Source organism: Pelophylax lessonae (genome assembly GCF_965119305.1).
Source record: "Pelophylax lessonae genome assembly, chromosome: 6".
In the NCBI taxonomy this organism is placed as follows: domain Eukaryota; kingdom Metazoa; phylum Chordata; class Amphibia; order Anura; family Ranidae; genus Pelophylax; species Pelophylax lessonae.
The window spans coordinates 253,470,830-253,493,404 of NC_138773.1; the positions used below are offsets into that span (position 1 = coordinate 253,470,830).

Consider the following 22,575-nt stretch of genomic DNA (forward strand, 5'->3'; position numbering starts at 1 on the left):
CTGTTTATTACCACCCTTTGGACAAGCCCTTTTAGCCAGTTCCGTATCCAAGAGCAAACCCTGCTGTCAATACCTGCAGACCTTATTTTATAAATTAAGCGCTTATAGGGAACTGTATCAAACGCCTTAGCGAAATCCAAGTACACCACATCCACTGGTCTGCTCCTATCTAGCTCACAGCTCACCTCCTCGTAGAATGTTAGGAGAGTGGTTTGACTAGAACGCCCATTTGTAAACCCGTGCTGATTACTGCTGATGAAGTTGTTGTGACGTGCTTGGAGATTTTGACAGTTTGGAGTTTTTAAAAGAACACTGGCAATAGGCTAAAAATTGTCATGCGACAAATCCCTCCAATATGAACAAGAGGCTTAGTGTTTAGAAAAGTCTCTGACCCTTTTAAAAAAGCAGGGACACAAAAATGCATTAATGTGAACGTGTCCCATAGGAACCCATGTTAAAAAAAAATGTCCTGCGTTTTTTCTACAAAAAGCATTATAAAAAAATAGGTGTGAACCGAGCCTAAATCACCTATGACTTGCACAGAAATGCCAGCATGTTCCTGTGCAATTCACATAGGATTCAGTGCTGTGCGATTTGAGTCCTGGTTCACACTAGAATGTGGTTCGGGTAACCCGTATCCATGCGCGTTTCCCCACAACGCATTCAAAATGGACTGCCCTTAGGATCTGCAGCGGGAGTCAGTGCAATGGTAATGACACCCCAAACAGGTTGCAAACACAGTACAAAACTACCATGTGATCCTGTTGCAGTGTGTTTTCAAAAGTAGTGCATACACTTCTTTGGTGTGACGCAGTGCGATTTTAGCTTATTCAAAATGAATGGGCTCAAATCACACCTCAGTAACTTGCGTGCGATTTTGATTCATGGAGTGGCAATTGATAGTGTGAGCAGGCTGAATGGGCTCAAATCGCACCAAAGTAGTGTGTAAACGTACTGCATCCGAATCACGTGGTAGTTTTGTAATATGCGATCCGGCACAGGCAAAAGCACTGCGTTTGTGACTAGTGATCGACCGATATCGGTTTTTTGGTGCCGATACCAATACCAATATTTTGGCCAATGCACATCCGTATCGGCCGATATGCGCCAATATTTTTGTACATTTAAAAAAAATTTTTTTTTTTTTTCTTAACAGGTACTCTTGTGGAGGGGCCAAACCCCGCACTTTAAAGCATTAAAAACGCCAAGTTTGGCTGTTTTGAATGCTGTCATTTTTTTAAATCTGGCACCAGACAGTACCCGGAAGTGATGTCACTCATGACATCACTTCCAGGTTTTTGCATGGAGACCCGATCAGGGCCGAATGCGGCTTTGATCGGGTCTTCGGTGGCCGCGTAGGCTGGTTCCCTGGGTCTCCCGGTGGGACGGGACACCCGGGAGAGCCGCGGAAGGTGGCGGGACGGGACGTCCCCTCCCGTCCTTGTAATGACAGCCGAGCGGCTTCTTAGCCTCATCGATTGTCATTACAAGACAGCCAACCGTTGGCTATGGACGCCGGTATCAGGGTGATGCCTGTAGCTTCAGGCATCACTCCGGTACAGCACTTTCCCAGAAATATCGGCAATATCGGTAACCTCCGGGGCCAATTCCGATATATCGGGGAAAGTGCAGATCAGCCCTCGATAATCAGTTGATCCCTATTTGTGACGCCATTAATATTGCAGTGACACCCGCTGCAAGTCACAAGGGCAGTAGGTTTTGAATGTGGTGTGGGAAACGCGCATGAATTCCGTTCTTGTGTGAACTGGGGCTGACCTTGTTTTGAAAACGTGACCATATGGAACCGCACGGTGGCTTTGTGCACCCAAAAAATGCCATATAATAATGCATCTACTAACAAGCAGCACATTTTTCCTGCGGGTCCAGGAACGGGTGCAAATTATGCATGGGTGCCCCAGCTTCACCTAACTTACTGGGGTCACAGACAGAAATAAAAACCTGACAGGTGTTCTAATCCCTCCTCTATAAAAAACTAAAAAAAAAAAAGTATTTCCTTTACTGCTACTAAATAAAGCGGCGTCTACGGGTAGTGATGAAAATAGAAGTGTTTAAATAAAGTTTTTGTCCTGTATAAATAGGAGTGTTAAAATAAAGTTTTGTCCTGTATAAATAGGAGTGTTAAAGTTTTGTCCTGTATAAAAAGGAGTGTTAAATAAAGTTTTGTCCTGTATAAATAGGAGTGTTAAAGTTTTGTCCTGTATAAAAAGGAGTGTTAAATAAAGTTTTGTCCTGTATAAATAGGAGTGTTAAAGTTTTGTCCTGTATAAAAAGGAGTGTTAAATAAAGTTTTGCCCTGTATAAATAGGAGTGTTAAATAAAGTTTTGTCCTGTATAATTAGGAGTGTTAAATGTGTAGATGTGTGAAGTCAGCATCGTATAAATAAACTCCTAGTAGAGCTCTCGGTGTGTTGTGACTGATATAAGCATGTCTGGGCCACCCAGCACTATTCAGTAGCTGTCTGCAATACGACCAAGGGAGGAAAAAAAAAAGATGGAGAAGAGCGTGGCGCGCGCACTGTAATCAGCATCCCCGCGGCAGCGCGCACTGTCTACAGGAGATGCCAACAGTCTGGTGTGGAAACTTTGCGCATGCTCGGGAAAGTCTCGCGTCACCCGTAATTGGTGGCGACGCGAGACTTGCCGGCGCATGCGCGGTCCCGTATGGTGAGTCCCCGAGAGGTGCCGGTACTGAGTACCGTTGAGGACCGGCAGGGATAAAGCGCCGTGTGTATGTAGTGCTCGGTGCACCTATGCTCTTGTGGCTGGGCATCGATGTGAACGGTGGGTGCCGGGAGCTGAGCTCTCACTGACTATTGGGGGGGAGTCTGAAGTTTGCATTTGACACTTTTTTTTTTTTTTTTCTTGCAAGATGGCAATGCACTGTGCTGGTGTAGTGGGTGCAATGTTCCGGAGGCCGGGGCCCAGTGCTCGGGGTCAGCCCCCTGGGATGATCAGGACAATCTGTCACATTCACTGTGACCTGCACTGACTGGCAGGCTAGGCCATGCTTAAAGGGCTAGTACCCCTGATCACAGGTCTGCAGGTATGCCATACACCGCAGCCTCCTCCCACTGCGATTCGCTGCCCATTGGCTATCGAAGTGCGATGCTGCGAATGGCTGTGATGGCAGAGATGGGCGGTGTACACAGTTCAGGGGATGGCTCAGAAAATGTCAGTTAGTGCCCTGCACTGCACAACTGTCTGTTTATTATGGCAGTTGATGATCTGTTTAGAATTTTACGTTTTCTTCCACGTTTTGTTGAACTTCTAGGAACACGCGTGATCCTAACTGATCTGTCGTCTTGTTAATGTTTATGTTGCATTTTCTTATTAGCATTGAATGTATGATAAATATGTTACTGTAATGTTTCCGTTTCCATGGCTGGCCTGGTGTCACTGCAAGCGACTGGCTTGGGTGGACGTTTATCAAACAAAATCTGCTCAATTCACAAAGCTCTCACACAAGAACCAGGATCTTTATTCTCACTGTTTAACTGTCATTTATAAGTTGTATTGGACTGAAAAAATGTGCCCACTTTTTTTTTTTTTCCCCATAATTTTTATTATTTTTTAAATACATTTTAGAAATGAAAGGTTACAAGACCTGAGATAAAACAAAATTAGCATACCCAAATTCTCAGCAAATCTTACTGGAAACCATTCCAACAGTTCATAGCTTTTGAGATGAAAATGTTCTCTCTATATGTACAAAAGTTTCTGTTATTACTTTTTCCTTATTACTGATTTATTTTATTTTACTTCTTATTTATTTTTTTTTTAAATAAGTATGACATATCCTGGTGTGGCAGCTTTGTGAATCAAGTTGTAGGGTGCTTCCACGTGGTACAGAATCAGATTACTGGCAGAAATTTCCTGGGCAAGGGCTCATTGGCACCAAAAAGTAGTGCAGGAAACCCGCATTCCGTGTGCGTTTCCTGCGCCGTGTTCAAAATGCACTGTGTGTGCGATCTGCTGCAGGTGTCAAAATAATTCTAACGATTTTCTAAACACAGGTCTCAGATGCGGTGCGTTTGCCTGCACCAGATCACATGGTATCTTAGTATCATGCAATCCGGTGTAGTGCAGGCACTATTTTTGGTGTGGACCACGTTCCTCTGTGATTAAGGCTTTTTAAACGTAAGGAAAATGCGCATATTTTTGTGTACACACGTGTAAAAATTCTAGCTTTTTTGCGGTGTGGCATATGCATGTATAATGCTGACCGACAACACAGATTTTTTTTTTTTTTTTAAGTGATCTATAAGCAACACAAGTGTGTACAGGCCTTTAAAAAGGATGGTCTGCATTTAGATCAGTAAAAAAAAAAAGGGGGGCATTTTTAGGCACCTGTGTGCAAGAGGCCTAAGGCGCACTCCACACATTCCAATACATTTACAATTCCAATACAATCTGCTTTATGGTAGTCGTACGATCAAATTGAACATTAAACTAGTAAGACAAAATGGCATGAGTGACAGATGGGGACTGTTTTGCTCAACCCAAATCTGTCAGTTGTGGCAGAGAAAAAAAAAATATTGCACAGGGTTTATCGATGGTGTGTTTTGCGCACTTGTGAATCACGATCATTCTTCATGTAAGTGCACAACAAACGCCATCGATCGACCCTGTGCAATCATTTTTTCCCCCCACTATAACAGATCAACTTTGGTCAGTTGAAACCGTCTCTATATGTTACTCATGCCATTTTTGTCTTGCACAACCGACACCTGATTTGATAGTTTTGCTGAATCACACATCAGTTTTATTGCACGGTGTATGGCCACTATTCGGTCGATCAACAGCTATGTAGTGCAAGATAAAAATGGATTGGATAGATAAGGTAGCTCCTTATATTCCATAGTTTTGGTAAAACTACAGTCTGATTGTAACGTGTACGGTGGTCCTAAGAATGACACCTTTTTGATGCAGTGTCGACGTGAAAACACGGAGGGAATGATGTGCAGTAAATAGGAAATGAATCAAAATGTTGAATGACTTGTAAGTCTCTAGCCTGGTGACAGTGGATAAGCCTGTCATATTTTCCATATCATTAATTACTACTCTCTTTAGTGTCACAGCAGACCATCCCATGGGACTTCATTATGTACTGATGATGTGCAGTACTCCAGATCAACCAATCAAATGCCAGCTTCTATTACAGAATTCTGCAAGCTGATTATGGATTTGTTGTATTTTTATGACCTTAAAAGTATATCTACAGCCACAATTTTTTACATTTTGATTGGTGAAGTTAAAGAGGAAGTAAACCCTCCTCTGCAGGTTGTACCTATAGGTAAGCTTATGATAAGGCTTACCTATAGGTACTGTAAATATCTCCTAAACATGCACCGTTTAGGAGATATTTACCTTAAATGCAGCCAGTGACCTCACTGGCGCATGCGCTCTGAAGGAATGGCTGCTGGTGCCGTTCCTTCAGAGCCCCGTACCGTGACCGTCGGCTCCCGCACGCATGTGCATGAGTGACGCAATTGCGGGTCCAGCCAATCAGATGGCCGGTGCCGCGAGCCCGGAAGAAGGGTGACAGAACATGTCACCCATGGGAGAGGTGAGCGGTGCATACTAGCTCATTATGTGTTTGTCTTTCAGGTGTACTTAAAAAAAAAAAAAAAAAAAAAAATTCTGAGGTTTACAACCTCTTTAATAGTTAAGACCCATATCAGATGTTCTTTTCCATCTTTGTTTCATTGAAGAGCCGGCGCAACCACCCTAAAGGAAATGTACAGTTTGCGGGGCAAAGCTGAGCTCTTCGTGGAGTAAAGTGGTCTGCCGCTCATGCATAGACAGTTTAGTGAAGAATGACCAAACCGTTTCCTCTCAAAAAATGCTCCCTTCAGTGAGATGAGCTTTCCTCTAACTTTAGTTCCTTTAATACCCTTATTGACAAAACCAAGACTCCCACTCAAAGTCATGCCTCTGATAGGACTGTGGCTGGAGCTCCGCTGCAGGGTGCAGGTTGTGAGGATCCAAGAGAGGAGTCTGCGTCTCCCCATTCCTCACAGGAGCAATCTGGATCAGGGGAAGAGCCTAAGGATGGGGAATCCATCAGGGGCTTTAGGTACAAATTGTCACTAGAAGCTGCTGATGATTTGTTAAAGGCTGTCAATGTTACACTTGAAATTTAGAAGGAGAAAGTTCAATTATTAAAGCACTATCTTGTGTTTGAAGGAATGCAAGAAGAAGTCCAGGGTTTTTCCTGTGCACAGATCCCTTCTACATACAATTAGATTAGAATGGGAGAATCCTGAAAGGAAACAATTTTTTTTTCAGCAACCTGAAAAGGCTGTTTCCTTTCAATGATGACATGGCGCAGCCATGGAACAAGTATCCTAAGTTAGATGCACCTCTTTCAAAAATTTCCAGAAATATGGCTCTAGCCTTTGATGATATGGCTACGCTTAAAAAACCCATGGATAAGAGAGTGGATATCTTGTTGCGCAGGGCCTGGGAGGCATCCATTATTGGTTTAAAACTGGCCTTAGCGTCTACCTGTGTAGCCAGAAACCTTGAATTATGTTTTTTACAGATACAGACTCACCAGTCTGCCAGGACACCAAGAGATCAAATAATTGAATCTTTTCTACTTCTTTTCCAGGCGTTAGGTTTTTTTGGCTGATACCTCTGCTGAATCGTTGGGGATGGCAGCTAGGACCTCGGCTTGCGGCTAGAAGAGGTCTCTGGCTTAAAACGTGGTCAGGAGACTCTTCCAAGTTGCACTTGTGTAGTCTTCCTCTTACAGGTGACCATCTCTTTGGCTCCGTGTTAGATGAGCTCTGGAACATACGGCTGATGGAAAGAAGTAGTTCCAAGAAAAGGAAAAAGAACCAGACTCCCCAGAAGTTTTTTCGTGGCTAGGGGGGCAGACAGGGTCCGCGTGAGGAGGAGTCCAAACCCTGGAAACACTGGACGCAAAGGCGGGGGGGGGGGGTCTTGTTTAACCCTCCTCAACAACCAGCCAAATTACATGACGCCTGCTTCAAAGTGGGTGGAAGATTAAGGGCCTTCCTCCCACAGTGGAAGGGGATCGCTTCGAGCCCTTTTATTTTGGATTTAGTGACCAGGGGGTACAGACTGGAATCCAATTCCTTGCCACTGGAGAGATTGTTAGTCACCAGCCTGCCCAGAGATCAAGTAAAGGCTACAGCCTTGAGTCTCTAGATAGGAGACTTAGTAGATCAGAACATTTTGATCCCGGTTCCAAGGGCCGAGTAGGGCAGGGGTTTTTACTCCCACATCTTTATCTTTGTGATAAAGAAGCCCTCGGGGAATTACCGCCTGATGTTGAACCTTCATTCTTTAAATCACTCGATCAGATACAAGCACTTTCGCATAGAATCCACATTTTCCTCAAGGAATCTGCTTTACCCCGGGTGCTTTATATCAACGTTGGACTTAAAGGATGCCTACTTGCACATCTCTATTTACTCAGCATACCAACAGTTTCTATGACTAGCAGTAAAATTAGGATCAGAGATCCGACATTTTCAGTTCCAAGCGCTGCCCTTCGAGTTGTCATCAGCCCCACGCATCGTTACAAAGGTCCTGGAGAAGCGTTGGCAGTGTTAAGACAAAGTAATTCTGGTCATCCCCACCTGGACGACCTCCTAGTAGTGGCAGATTCGGGTTAGAGACTAGAGAGGGATCTCCAGAGGGTTCAGGAGTTCCTCAAGTCGCTAGGGTGGATAGTCAACTAAGAGAAGTCTTCTCTTAAGCCTTCCTAAAGGGTCACATATCTAAACAACTCAAACAATGGCATCCTTGCAAACCAACCAGTGGGTCTCGCTCAGAGATGTCTCAAATGCCATAGGCCTTATGAGCTTTTCCTTTCCGGCTGTGCCTTGGGCGCAGTTCCGCCAACGTCTTCTTCGGTTATTCCTTCTAAGGAACTGGGATGGGTCTCCAAGTTCTTTAGACTTCAAGGTATGAATTCCCTCCAAATTTAAGAGAACCCTGTGGTGGTGGAGACCACCACTTCACCTTACCAGAGGGCTGGAATAGGTAATTCCAATATCTCAGAGAATAACGATGGTTGCAAGCTCTTCTGAATGGGGAGCCCATCTTCAAAACGAGATAGCGCAGGGAGAATGATCCCTGGTGGAAGCAAGAGCATCATCAAATCAAAGAGAGCTTCTGGCAGTGTAGAGAGCCTTTAGAGATTTTTTTAGACAGAGGTCAGAGGATGCCATCTATAGATTCGATCCAACAAAATTGCAACAGTAGCGCACCTCAACAAACAGGTACAAGAAGTCGGACCTTGCAGTTCACAGCCCAACAGATTGTATCTTGGGCCGAGGCAAATCTAGCCTCCATTTCAGCACTTCCATCTGAAGTGGATTAAGAATTTTTTGGCAGATTACCTCAACCACTACCAGGTGTGTCGGGACAATTGGTCCCATAACCTGAAGATTTTTCCAGAAATTACCGACAGGTGGGGTCTCCCAGAGGTGGACCTTTTTGCAGCCCAAACAAACAGCAAAACAGAGAGATTCTTTTCTCCGAACCCAAGGGACCAGTCTCTGGGGATCAACGTCTTTGTGAATCCCTGGTCATTCAGCCTCTGCTACGCTTTCCTTCCTATCAGACTAATCCCGAAAGTCCTCCGGAAGTTTATTCTGGAAGACACCAATTAGATCCTAATAGCCCCCTCTTGGCCTAAAAGGCCATGGTTTTCACGCCTGCAGGCACTAGCCTTGAAACCTTCAGGGACTCTTCCCTATAAGACAGGACCTGTTGACTCAAGTTCCGGTATCTCATCCTCAGGTTGCATCCTTAAACTTGACAGCTTGGCATCTGAAGAGCAGATCCTAAGCTCCCAGGGGTTCTCAGACAATGTTGTGAAGACCCTAGTTAGTTCCCGGAAGGCTGTCACGCTATATATTACAAAATTTGGAAAAAATGTAACTCTTGGTTGTCTGAAAAAATCAAAGATTTTCTCCTGATATCCCAACTATTCTGGAATTTTTTCAGGAGGGTGCCGACCAAGGGTCGATCCCTTAGTACTTTAAAGGTGCAGGCTGCGGCCATAAGTGTTTTCCTCCAGTACTCCCTTTTGGAAAAGCCTGTTCTGGCAAGGTTTTCAAGGCTATCGCCGAGTCAAAACCAATGGTTGTCAGATCTTGTCCTACTTGGAACCTTTCTCTAGTCCTTCAGGCCAGAGTGACTGTTCCCTTTGAGCTCATGAAGGATTTGCCAGTAAAATTACTCACATGGAAAAATGTGTTCCTGATTGCAGTTAGGTCAGCTCACAGGGTAAACGCTTTGCAGGCTTTCTCAATTAGGGAGCCTTTTCTCACAAATTTTGATGATGGAGTGGTGTTAAAAACCGATCCGGGGTTTTTGCCAAAGGTAGCCACTTCCTATCATTGATCACAGGATCTTGTGCTACCAACCTTTTTGTTATTTTTCAAAAAATAAAAGAAAGGGATTCTAGTTTTTTGGATGTCAGAAGGGTTCTCGCATACCTAGACGTTACCAAGACCTTTAGGAAATCTGAGGCCTTATTTGTTCTTTTTTCTGGGACACACAAGGGTAATGGAGCCTGTAAGGCCGCCATAGCCAGGAGGATAAAGAAGATAATTGCTGAAGCCTATATAGTTAGGAATGTTTCTCCCCATTTGTCAACGCGCATTCAACAAGAGCCTTGTCCGTGTTCTGGGCTGAAAGGGCTGGCGCCTCACCAGAACAAATATATAAGGCAGCCACCTGGTCTAATTTTTTAGACTTTTGTTAGACATTATCACCTGGACCTCCTCTCTTCCCAGGAGCAGGCGTTAGATCGAAAGGTGCTCCAGGCAGTGGCCCCTCCATAGACTGCTAAATTCTGGCTCATCGTCTTATTAGCTGTCCTGGAAGACGTCTTGAGAAAAGCTGACTTAGACTTACCAGTAACTTCTTTTCTGAGAGTCTTCCAGTACAGCCGTTTTCCCACCCAGTGATGTCTTATATTATGCATATGTTTTACAGGAACATCCTACGGCTCTCAAATACTGAAGGGGGAGGACTAGAGGACCGCCTTTTATCTGGTAGAGTTAACTGGTTTCCTTTTCTGGTAGGAGGAGCCCTAGGTCTCATGGGCTTTCCTGGAAGACTCTCAGAAAAGGGGTTACTGGTAAGTCTAACTCAGCCTTTGTTTTGTTTTTTAGCAGGGACCCTAGAGAATAAAATGGCGATCGTTGCATTATTTTATGTCACACTGTATTTGCGCAGCGATCTTTCAAAAGCAATTTTTTGGGGAAAAAATATTCTTTAATGAATTTAAAAAAAAAAAAAACTAAATCGTAAAGTTGGCCCAATTTATTTTGTATAATGTAAATGTTACGCTGAGAATCATAAACTTTATTGTAAGCAAAACAATTGTGATTCTCATTTTATCTAGAATGGTGCAGCTCTATCTGTCAGATTATCTCCTCCTACTCTGTTTGCTTTTAGATAATCCCTGAAAACTCTTTTCTTCAGAGAAGCCTATTCTGCCCCAAACCAACAACTATACTTTGATCCCCTCTAGTTATTAGCTTTTGTATCAATTGACCCTCTCTACTAGATTGTAAGCTCTTAACGAGCAGGGTCCTCTGATTCCTCCTGTATTGTAACTGTATTGTCTGCCCTCATGTTGTAAAGCACTGTGCAGAATGTTGGCGCTATGTAAATCCTGTATAATAATAATATTCACTAGGGCGGACACAGAGGGTGACTGTATCAATTTACTTTTTTTTTCTAGTTATATTTGATGTAGAGTTGTTTGGGGAGTTCTATTTCTAGCCTTTGCACAGTTCTGCAATTGGCCACTGGAAATGTTTGGTAATGCATTTGCAAAGAATAGTTTGGGCCCCAAGTTCTGACACTTACATTTTTCTTATTAGTTTGTGAATGCCTAGGAAGGTCTACAATTTTACCTGCCATCTGATATATCTCATGTGATATTTGTTTCCTTAACATTTGTTTTAAATAAAAAAAAAAAAAAAAAAACTAAAGCTGCCTGACAGCACCACAATCTGACGTCTTTGTATTGTTTTTTTTTTTTTTTTATTTTAGGTGTCATGGATGAACTCCATAGCTTGGACCCCAGACGGCAGGAGTTGCTAGAAGCCAGATTTACAGGAGGTGTCAGTGGCAGTACTGGAAGCACCGGAAGTTGTAGCGTTGGAGCAAAAGTGAGTAAAAGTTTTTATGTGAATGGTATTGCCCTGGTGGGCTACTTATGAGTATTTAGTTGAAGTAACCAGATTGCTGCCTTTTCTGGCTGAAGGCAACAGGTGTACTGTAAGACTGACGGCTTGTTTTAGACAGCTGTGCCCCTACTGTTGACTTGACTTGCTGTGATGGACTGAAATGATGTTGATACAAAGGATACATGTGATAAGCGGAACCCCCCCCTCCCTCTTCCTACTTTACGGAGCTAAAAGCACACCTGTCCCTATACATAATGACAGCCATTTTGTGACCGACTATCCAGGCCTCCGCCTCCCTAGGGAGCAGTAATGACACTGCAGTATCATGTAATGGATTCTTCAGTGCCTGAACAAAAGGTTAATTTATCTGCAATGTTTATCTGTTGCACAAATTGAATGCATCTATTGCATATTGGGTGCCAATAACAGGGGCATTATTCTTAAAAAAAATAATCTAATTTTTGTTTTTTCCAGAAATTAAATGAGTAGTTCATGTTTAATTTACAATCCACTAGTTTTGTCCTCCTAGCCCCCTGATCTAACACGGTATTGTCTACCCAGATGCTTATTTACCTCTTCATGGTAGCAGTGACAGCCTTAGGTCTTCTCTAGCACTGGTTGTTTTTGTGTAGTAACCCCCCATAGACATAGAATGAATAGTCCCAACACTAGAAATGCTACATGTATGGCCCCGTCCAAGTTTATGGGGAGTTACTACATGGGTTTAGCCTGTGCCTGAAATGATTTTGGCTCTAGGATAAAGACTGGAGAATGCTGCTGCTATCATTAAGGCTAAGTTCACATGTAGGCGTTTTTCTGTTCTAGGATCAGCTCAAAAAACGCCCAACAAGACAAATCCTATTCATTTCAATGGCCCCTGTTCACTTCTGAGCGTTTTGACGTTTTAAGCAAAACGCCCAATGCTCAAAAAAGTCCATGAGCTTCTTTTTTCGGCAGATTAAAGGCATTTTTAGTTTTTCCCATTGGTCACTTGTCAACCTAAACATGCCTGAAAAAACGCCCATAAAAACGCCTGTAAATAGCAACGCCAAGATGTGAACGTAGCCTAAGAGGTACGTAGGTAAGCATATGGATGGGGAAGTTCTGGGTTAGATTAGGCTAGAAGGCTGGGGAGGGTTTATGGTTGATTGGAACATATCCCTCTTGATCCTACTACTAGTTAACTGAGTGAACTTTTTGGCTCTCAGATAAAAACATGAGCAAGTTGAAGCATGACAGACATACATACAGGATATACTAAAAACCTAAGTATATGCTCTCAAGGAACTCATACCTAAGGATATACTAATAACTGTGCTCCAGATATAACAGTGGCTGCAAGAAAAGTGAAGCCTTGCTACAGTAAATTGGTAAGGTTTTTCTCTTTACAGTGCCTTGAAAAAGTATGGGATTTTATGTTGTAGACCATGATAAATGGTTTTCAAAATTTTCTACAAATATCTGAAAAGTGTGGCGTGTATTTGTATTCAGAACCCCTGGGTCAATACTTTGTAGATCCACCTTCAACCTTTCACTGCAATTACAGCTGCAAGTCTGTTGGGTATGTCTCTACCAGCTTTTCACTTCTAGAGAGTGAAATTTGTGCCCATTCTTCTTTGCAAAATAGCCCCAGCTCTGTCAGATTGGATGGAGAGTGTCTGTGAACAGCAATTTTTAAGTATTGTCAGATTCTCAATTGGATTTTGGTCTGTACTTTGGGCTATTCTAACACATGAATATGCTTTGATCTAAAACTTTCTATTGTAGCTCTGACTGAACAGTTGTGCTCATAAGTTTACATACCCTTGCAGAATTTGATTTCTTGGCAATTTTTCCGAGAATATGAATGATAACACAAAAACTTTTCTTTCACTCCTGGTTAGTTTTTGGATGAAGCCATTTATTATCAATCAACTGTGTTTACTCTTTTTATATCCTAATGACAACAGAAACTACCCTTGCATCTTTCATCCAGTGCTGCACTGACGTTTCTGGATTCTGAGTTATGAGGAAAGCAAGGAATTGTCAAAGGATCTGCGGGAAAAGGTAGTTGAACTGTATAAATCAGGAAAGGGATATAAAAAAAATATAAAAATAAAATCCAGGCAATTGAGAATGCCAATCAGCAGTGTTCAAACTCTAATCAAGAAGTGAAAAATTAGGGTTTCTATTGATGAAAGGTACACCATTCCTACTATGAAACACGGAGGTAGATCACTGATGTTTTGGGGATGTGTGAGCTACAAAGGCACAGGAAATTTGGTCAGTATTAATGGCAAGATAAATGCAGTATATTATCAAAAAATACTGCAGGAAAATTTGCATTCATCATCCCGGAAGCTGCGCATGGGACATACTTGGACATTCCAACATGACAATGATCCTAAACACAAGGCCAAGTCGATCTGTCATTGGCTACAGCAAAATAAAATGAAGTTTCTGGAGTGGCCATCTTAGTCTCCTGACCTCAATATCATTGAGCCACTCTGGGGAGATCTCAAACATGCAGTTCGTGCAAGACAGCCCAAGAATTTACAGGAACTGGAGGCTTTTTGCCAGGAAAAATGGGCAGCTTTACCATCTGAGAAGATAAAGAGCCTCATCCACAAATACCACAAAATACTTCAAGCTGTCATTTATGTTAAAGGGGGCAATACACGGTATTAAGAACTGGGGTAGGTAAACCTTTAATCAGGGTAATTTGGGTAGTTTCTGTTGTCATTTATGATCATTTATGATCTAAAAAAAGTAAACATAGTTGATAAATAATAGATGGCTTCAGCCAAACACTAAGCCCCCGTTCACACTGGGGCGACCTGTCAGGTCGCCGTAGGTTGCCTGCCATACAGAAGCTATGGACCCGTTCTAATAGGAGTGACACAAGTCGCTCCGACTTAGAAAAAGGGTCCGGAGCTTCTTTGGGGCGACCTGCATAGACTTTAATGTTATGAAGTCCCTGCCGGCCGCTCCGAGGTCGCGGTGCGAGCAGCGCGCCGCGACAGGTGTGGTCGCCTGGGGAAGTCGGATCGCCCCAGTGTGAACGGGGCCTATTAATGAGTGAAAAAAGTTTTTGTGTTCATATTCTCTGAAAAATGGCCAAGAAATTATTCTGCCAGGGTATGTAAAGAGTGCCTTGTATTTGGCTCCATCCATCTTCCCAGCTTCCCTATCCCTGCTGAAGAAAAGCATCCCCACAACATGATGCTGTCATCACCACCACCATGTTTCACGGTGGGGATGGGTGGTTCAGGGTGATGTGCAGTGTTAGATTTCCGCCACACAAAGTGTTTTGCTTTTCGGTCAAAAAGTTAAATTTTGGTCTCCTCTGACCAGAGCAACTTCTTCCTTCCACGTGTTTGCTGTGTCCCTCACATGGCTTCTCGCAAACAGGACAGTTCTTATGGCTTTCTTTCAACAATGGTTTCTTCTTGCCACTCTTCCATACAGGCCAGATTTGTGGAATGCACAACTAATGGTGGTCCTGTGGATCTCTGCAGCTCCTCCAGAGTTACCATGGGCCTCTTGGCTGCTTCTCTGGTTAATGCTCTCCTTGTCCAGCCTGTTCCTTTAGGTGGATGGCAATGTCTTGGTAGCTTTGCAGTTGTGCCATACTCTTTCTATTTTCAAATGATGGGAGTGAATAGTGCTCCGTGAGATGTTCAAAGCTTGGTATATATTTATTTTCTTTATAACCTAACCTTTAAACTTCTCCACAACGTTATCCCTGACCAGTCTGGTGTGTTCCTTGGCCTTCATGATGCTGTTTGTTCACTAAGGATCTCTAACAAACCTCTGAGGGTTTCACAGAACAGCTGTATTTATACTGAGGTTAAATTACACTCAGGTGGACTCCATTTACTAATTAGGGGACTTCTGAAGGTAATTCCACTAGATTTTAGTTAGGGGTATCAGAGTAAAGGGGGCTGAATCCAAATGCACGCAACGCTTTTTTCAGATATTTATTTGTAAAAAAAATTGAAAACTATTCATTTTCCTTCCACTTCAGTTATGTGCCATTTTGTGTTGATCTATCACATAAAATCCCAAAATACATTTACATTTTTGATTGTAACATGACAAAATGTGGAAAATTTCAAGAGGCATGAATACTTTTTCAAGGCACTGTAAGTGGGACTACTAAAGTGGCTGTGCCTGATGTGAAGGGATGCCAGTTCTAAGGGCTCTTTCACACAATATGTCCGTCAAACGGACTCCGCTTTTCTCAGTGGGGGATCGATCCGCCGATCTCCCGCTGAGCAGGAGGATGACAGCTCTCTCTCCGCGCTGTGTGCGGAGACACAGCTGTCGGTTCCCCATGCATCTCTATGGGGGAAATCAGATGGGAACGGACCGTCGGTCCGTTCTCATCCGATCCCTTCCGATGCGCTGGACGGATGGAAAATAGGGTTTCCATCTGTCCAGATTTGACGGATCAGGTCGGATGTCAGCAGACATGTCTCCGCTGACATCGGATGCCCCATAGGAATGCATGGGGGGACCGTTCAGATCCGCCAAAAAAAACAAACAGGCGGATCTGAACGGTCTGCCTGTGTGAAAGGGGCCTAAGAGGTTTGTCACATCCAGCTTCCTTTTGTACCTTTGCTGTTCTATTCTGCAGCTGAGAGCAAACAACCATATCCAGTACTTCTGTGTATGGGAAAACATGACTCATTGCCCCATCCTCCCACATGACACCACTGGTGCTGTGCAGTTGCTGTCACATTGGGTGCGGGAAGCCTATCCTCAGCCCTGTGTATGTCTTCACATACAACTTGTACCTGTTTTTCTTTACTTGCAGAAGACAGAAACGAGGTAGGTATTTGCAGCTGGTGGTGCTAGATTAAAGTGAACCTGTTGCTTTGCACTGCATAGGTAAAAAGCACACATTCATTTTAAGCACAGTTCATTGGCTAATTGATTCCAATGGTTGCCTGAAATTTCCTATTAATTTATTATTTACTGAGTAATAAAGTTTAAATAACAGCACAGCATTTTTAGCTTACAATTGTACCACACATGGGGATATTTTTCAGCAAGATGAGCAGAGGATGGGACATCTGTCAATATTCATTCTCACTGACATGTACTGTCACAGCCTAAATCCATAAACCACCCATAGACAGGGAACGGAATATGTCCAGTATATGGCCAGATGTCTTGTGTATATGGGCTTTGCCCCAAACCACACGATATCTGCCCTCAATAGGGTAAGTCAGTTGGCCATTTCAGAAAAACCTGTCCTGATTGATTGGGCATGCCAGTCAAACCCTCTGTTTTTGCTTGGGTTGTTTTGTTTTTTTTTTTTTGACTGGGCCTACTAGACCTAGTGCCCTGGGATGACTGTACCCATCTTAACTTAGACTATAGGGAAATGGAAAACATTACTAAAGCTGGATATATACTAGTAGATTTTTAAACGAAAATTCATAAAAAAATAAAATATTTTCAGAACGTTCCAGTAATTGTTTTTGCTTTAAACATTCAATTTTGGAATGAATGGACTTTACCGAACAAAGACTACATACACTGATAGAAATTCTTTCATTCAAGAAAAAAATTCCATCCTGCTTACATTTTTTTTATGTCGCTGTGGTTGAGCCCAAATATCGATTTGACCCCACTAAAGATTAGAAAAGCAAATGACTGTTCTTACAACTAAAAATGTCAAATTAAATTCTGCAATTGTATACCCAGCTTAAAGGGATATTAAAGTATTGTTTTTTTTTTTTTTTCTTAAGTATAACATGATTGTTATTTTAATCTCCTGTGCAATGGTTTTTCACAGAGCAGCCTGGATCCCTTTTTTTTTTTTTTTAGTGTTCCATGCCGGTACTCCTGGCCCCTCCCTCCTGCTGGGTGCCTCCACAGCAAGCACCTTGCTGTAGGGGCATCCAAGCAGGCACGGTTCCAACCTGCGGCTCTGTGTCACCATTCACACATGGAGGCACAGCTCAGCCCCACCCTCTCTGATTGGCTCACTGGCTGTGATTGACAGCAGTCAAAAAGTCAATCAGGAGTGCGAGTCCCCGGAGGGACAAGGCTCTCATGGACATTGCTGGATGGAGAGGGGCGATCGGGTAAGTAATGGGGGGCTGCTGCACCCACAGGTCCTAGAAGCTTGCAGCGTTTTTGCAGAAAAAAATGCCTGATGCTTGTAAAAGTGTCTAAAGCTTTTAGGAGCTTTTACAGGTTTCAAGCTCTTGGGCATTAATTCATTTCATTGACCAGAATAAATCACTTATTCTGGCCATTGAAATAAATTAAAGCTCAAGTATAAGCGTTGAGGCTTTTTTAGCAGCTTTTACTAACATCCTGTGTTTTTTCTGCCTAAAGTCTGCTGCTCCTGGACGCATTGGGAGAGGTGTTTTTTTTTTTTTCCTGCCTCCAAAAGCTCCTGCCACTAAACGCTGATTAAAGCCTATGTGTGCATGGACACCTAGGCTAACATGGAGGCAGGAAAAAAAAATGTCAGACACCCCTAGGAGCAGCAGTAAAAAAGTCCAGTGTTAGGTGTTTGTGGGTCAAGGGTAAAGTGAGTATAAGTGGGTCGGGGATTGGGCTTTCAAGTGACTGACACTTTGCTCATTGGGTCTTTTTAGGTAAAAACATGAGCATGACTATATTAGAGCACACAAAGATACCAAATCCTGTTGGAATGTTCAACTTCTTCTCCTACAAACCTCTGCTACATTTGTTATTGGGAGGGTATTTTATAGACTTAAAGCAGAACTAAACTCCTCAAAACTTGCCTGTCCTTCAACAGATTGACATCCCTCTGCCCAACTTCTACCAAGTGCAAGGCTGCGGCCATCTTCATGGGCCTGCACAGGTTGACGTCTCTTCTGCGCATCCCCAGAGGTGCAGTAATCCTGGCATACATCAAGATACTGTGACCGAATGTAGACTGAGCTGCGCTTGTGCAGCATGGTTTACATTCCAAAAAAGACTGCAATCAGGCAGGTGGATTTCTTTCTTTGCATGCCTCTTCTGCAATAAGGAGCCTGTCTGCTTGCAGTTTGGGAAAGCTGGGCTTTGGTCATGCTTCAAAGTGTAAGAGTGGCCATACATGGATCAAAATTCGGCTGGTTCAGCAGGGACTTCTGTACAACTAGTCTGTCTGGTTTTTCCAAAAAGATCCTTGGCAGCCACTATAGCCAGCAGAAGTGATCAGTGTATTCTGACTGAGGGGAAGCCTCCCCTCTGTCAAAACAATAGCACAGCAGGAGTGATTTTTTTTTTTTTCCCCAGCATCGAAGATGGTTTTATTTCCCACACTGAAGGGTGGCAGACATGGCGGGGGGGGGGGGGGGCTGGGGAGTCTTTTTCTCAGGATCCGGCAGATTCCAGGTGATGGTCAATGGTTGGCAATAACCTCATCTATCTAGAGTGCCGCACCTTGCCATGCCAAAGCTGAAAATGTCATCGATGTACCATCTACCATTCTTCGCCTGCCAGTTCAGAGGACCTCCAGAATCAGTATTGCAGGCTTCCTGGCCATAGCTGCCAGCACAGAGTAGAGACGGAAGCAAGCAGGAGTGATTTTTTTTTTTTTTTTTTTTTCTCCCATCCACCTCGAATGTGTGGATGGGATAATGGGGTCTTTTTTTTTTTTTTTTTTTCTTTTTGTGTAACTTGCTGGTTAAATAAAAAAAAAAAAAAAAAGATTAATGTACGGCCAGCTTTACTCTGGATTCCCTCAGGAGGCATGTCTTTGACAGCTTGGGCTCAAGAAAAGTGGGTTGATTAGCGTTGGACATAATTCACCCCAGAAATTAAGCAGCAGCCAGGAGTGGTGAGGAGGTGATGAGTTTTGCAGGAATTCGCAACAGGTATTGGTCGATGTAACGTTTGGATTCAGCAGTTACACTGAAGTTCCACTGTGTTCATCTTTTATAGAAAAAATGTGAGCTAACCTGGGGCATTCTCCCCATTAACTGGTCTCTGCTGTACTTCTGGGTTGCTGACCTGTCCGCACCTCCACAGCTACTCTGGGTCTGGGAAATTGAACACATTGATGATGCTGACCAATCAGAATTCATCAGGTCCATTCTGGAAGCATGAAGGCAGGACGTCGCACTATATATCAGCAATATTAGCCAGTTCCTGGGCCGGGGAAAGTGCATATCGGCCTTGCCGATAATCGGTCTATCCCTAATCCCTACCCTATGCATGATCTGTGATGAAGAAACTCCCCACAATATCAAAGAGTTGAAATGAAACTGTTGCTTCTGAATCTTTTTTGTTTAATATCAGGTCTGATATATTCAAATTGTGTATTTGCTAGAAATTGGACTTCAGTAAGTTGGCCTGATAATACCTGGCAATTCTGCCATGAAAGCCTTTTTCAGACGCTGTTGGGGAACAACACCCAGTTGTTCATCTTCATTGCCTCCTTATCCTATGCTCCCTTGATAAAGATACAGATGGCCATGACCGCACATAACTGGGCAGTGATGGTCAGTGCAGAACGTTGATGTAGACCTAACACTGGAGCAAGTGCATGTAGAAAGGAAGTGGCTATGAAAAAAGATGTTGGAGGAGATCAGCAGTCATACAAGGAAGACCAAGGTGAAAACATTTTTTTTTTTTCTTTCCCGGAAAAACATGGCAAATATTTGTGATACACAGTGCTTTAGCAAACTAAACATCCATGTAGAGTTTAGATCTACAGTGGGACAATGGACTATGTTCCTACATACAGTGGGGCCATGGAGAACGAATGTAGTCCCCTTCTAATAAAAAAAAAAATGGAATTTGGAGGAGGCCGAAAGCAAAAAAAATGCACTTTTTGAGTTCGGAATGCATATGTAAAATGTTTTTTCATTCATGGACGGACGCGGCCCCTGATCTTCATAAACATTGGGTTATACTGCCCCCTACAGGAGTTGGACACTAGGCAGAAAAATAATCTGGCTAGGCCTATAGACAGTCCCAGGGGGTATACTCCCTCTCCCCTCTATAGGTAGTTTTTATCTGCCTAGTCAGGAGTAAGGACCTAGTTCCTTGCTGGGATCTCTGGCCCTGGAAATTTTTTTTATTTTTAGATAGGAATTTTTTTCTCCTGGATTTTTCCTGTGAGATCTACTATCAACTGCCAGTGAGCGTGCGCAGACCTCAGCTCCGCCGCGACATAGCCCCACTGGACGGTGGCTGGCCTGCGAGTTAAACTTTTGCTAGGTCGAATTTGATCAGGTTTTGGCCTGAGTCACAGCGTTCCTCCTGGCCAACAGCCCCCCCCATTTCGATGGAGTGTGGTTGTCTCTGGAGCGTTGCCCACCTGGTTCCTGGTATGGTGAGTAGCTGTCTCCCCCTGGAGGGTTTTGGGGTGGACGTGGACCCCTCCTTGGGACAGTCAAACCCCCTGGTTCCCCTGCTTCCTGTCAGGAACCCCCTTTTCATCTATCCCCCATCCTACCCCTCCTCCACTTATTCTGGGGCTGTTTGGGTGGTCTGGTCCACCTCCTGGGGTTGGGGCAGGGCACTATAGTGGTGATGAGGGCTGGTGGGGTGCGCCGGCGGCGACCGGATAATCTGCTGTGCAGGGCCCCCTGGTGAGGACTCCTGCCAGGGCCCTTTGTCCTACCTGGGTCTGTTCTTGAGGCCTAGGGATCCCTCCTGGGTTCCTAAAAGCCTTGTGGTGCCTCGCAGGGGCCGCCATTTTGTTGTAGTCTGTGTGTTTCTATGCACGGCGGCCATGTTTGCGTAGTCTGGCGACCATTTTTCAGTGGTTTGCCATTGAAAATAGCGGCGGCCATGACAGTGGAGCCCTGTGGGCAGCGATTTCAGCGATGGGAGCCCCTCCTCATCCCCTGGTCCTGACTCCAGGTGCCTGTTTCTGCTGGATTGTGACTCTAGTGGGGTTCTCTTCCTCTCTACTGAGGATCGCTTGGTGCTTTGGGCATAGCGTTAGGGTGGTGCTGTCAGCGTGGGGGAGAGGGGGGGGGGTTGTCCCTTGCAGTGTTTTACACCTTTTTTGTGGGGTCCCCTTGGTGACTCATGGAGTCTTTAGAGCACATCGCCCCACCGGATCCTCTCATTGAGGCTGCGGGGGCCATCGATGCACTGACGGCGGTCCTGGAGTCATTTGTGTCTCAGGTGGAAGTGGCTTTTTGGCGACGGGCTAGCAAAAAGTGCCCCCCCCTGCCTTCCCTTGCCTTCATTGGTCTCATCAGATCCTGACTCTAAATCGGCCGCTGTGGACTTTGATCACCCTGCTGGGTCTGCAACCATACCCCCGGTATCCTCTGATAGTGAGGATGATTCCTCCACATCTACAACTGCACACGAAAAGGCACTGGTGGATGCACTGATTGTATCTGTGCGTGAGACCTTGAAGATGGAGGACACAGCTGCGATGGAGTCGCAGGTTCCCTTTGGCACTCGCAAGCCATCCAGAGCGGCAAAGGTGTTTCCTTTCCCTGCCTATTTTGACAAAATTGTCGCTAAAGAGTGGGGACAACCAAAGCTTTGGATCCCTAAGCGATTTTCTAGGCGTCACCCCTATGAGGGATTGTTTATTGTTAGGGACTTCTTATTGGGAAGTAGACTGTTCCACCGGTGGTGGACCCTCCGGTTTCCAGCTTGAACAAGGCAACCATGATTCCGGTTGAAGAGTCCCCGGCCTTTAAGGATCCGGCTGACAGGAAGGCAGAGGCTGTGGCCCGCAATATGTACACTGTGGCTGTTTCGGCACTGAGGCCAGTATTCACCATTACCCTGGTGTCGCAAACTCTTACAGAGTGGGCTAAACTTTTACGCCGCAGCTTCCCCCTGCCTTTGCTGAGCTAGCGGACCAGCCTGCAGTTTATCTGTGATACCTCTTTTGGATGCGGCTCCCCTGGTGGCTCGGCTCTCCGTATCGGCCGTGGCCATGCCATTTGGCTCAAATGCTGGTCTGCGGACCAGACTTCTAATAAACGGACTTCACTTATCTACCCTTTCAAGGAGATCGCCTGTTTGGAGCTACCATGGATGACATCATTAAAGGTCTCACAGGGGGAGAAGAGTACCTTTCTTCCGCAGGCTACTAAGAGCAAGGATCCTCGTCATAGAGGTGGGCCTTCCTTTTCGCCTCATAGGATGTTTTGTCGTCCCTCAGGGTTGACTGACAAGGGCTTGGAGCCTTTCAGGACCTCCTCTGGCAGATCCAAATGAACCTGGCCTGGCAAGCCGAGAGCGGGCTTCTCCAGACTCGCGGACAAGGCTCCTTCAGTATGAAGGTGCGCCCTCACCTGTATCGGGGGTGGGGGGACGTCTTTGCTGGTTTCCTGACCCATGGACTTCCCTGGTACAAGACAAGTGGGTGCGCTAAGTCATTCAGTCTTAAAAGATTGAGTTTCGCCATGGCAAATCCTTCCTCCCCTTGTAT

The 22,575-nt window shown here is 44.5% G+C and overlaps 1 protein-coding gene across 3 annotated transcripts in view; it reads left to right on the top strand.

Annotated features, from left to right (window-relative positions):
• The window catches only part of TLK1 (tousled like kinase 1), a 494,176-nt gene that overhangs the window by 333,273 nt on the left and 138,328 nt on the right, over window positions 1–22,575 (top strand). Inside the window, exons 1-2 of one of the 3 annotated variants that reach the window (XM_082260300.1) lie at window positions 2,658–2,802; window positions 11,071–11,189. In XM_082260300.1, the coding sequence (XP_082116426.1) occupies window positions 2,772–2,802; window positions 11,071–11,189 (150 nt within the window). In that variant the 5' untranslated portion in view covers window positions 2,658–2,771. Of the gene's footprint in view, window positions 1–2,657; window positions 2,803–11,070; window positions 11,190–22,575 lie in introns of those variants that run through there. The other 2 variants (XM_082260301.1, XM_082260299.1) reach the window with 2 other exon arrangements.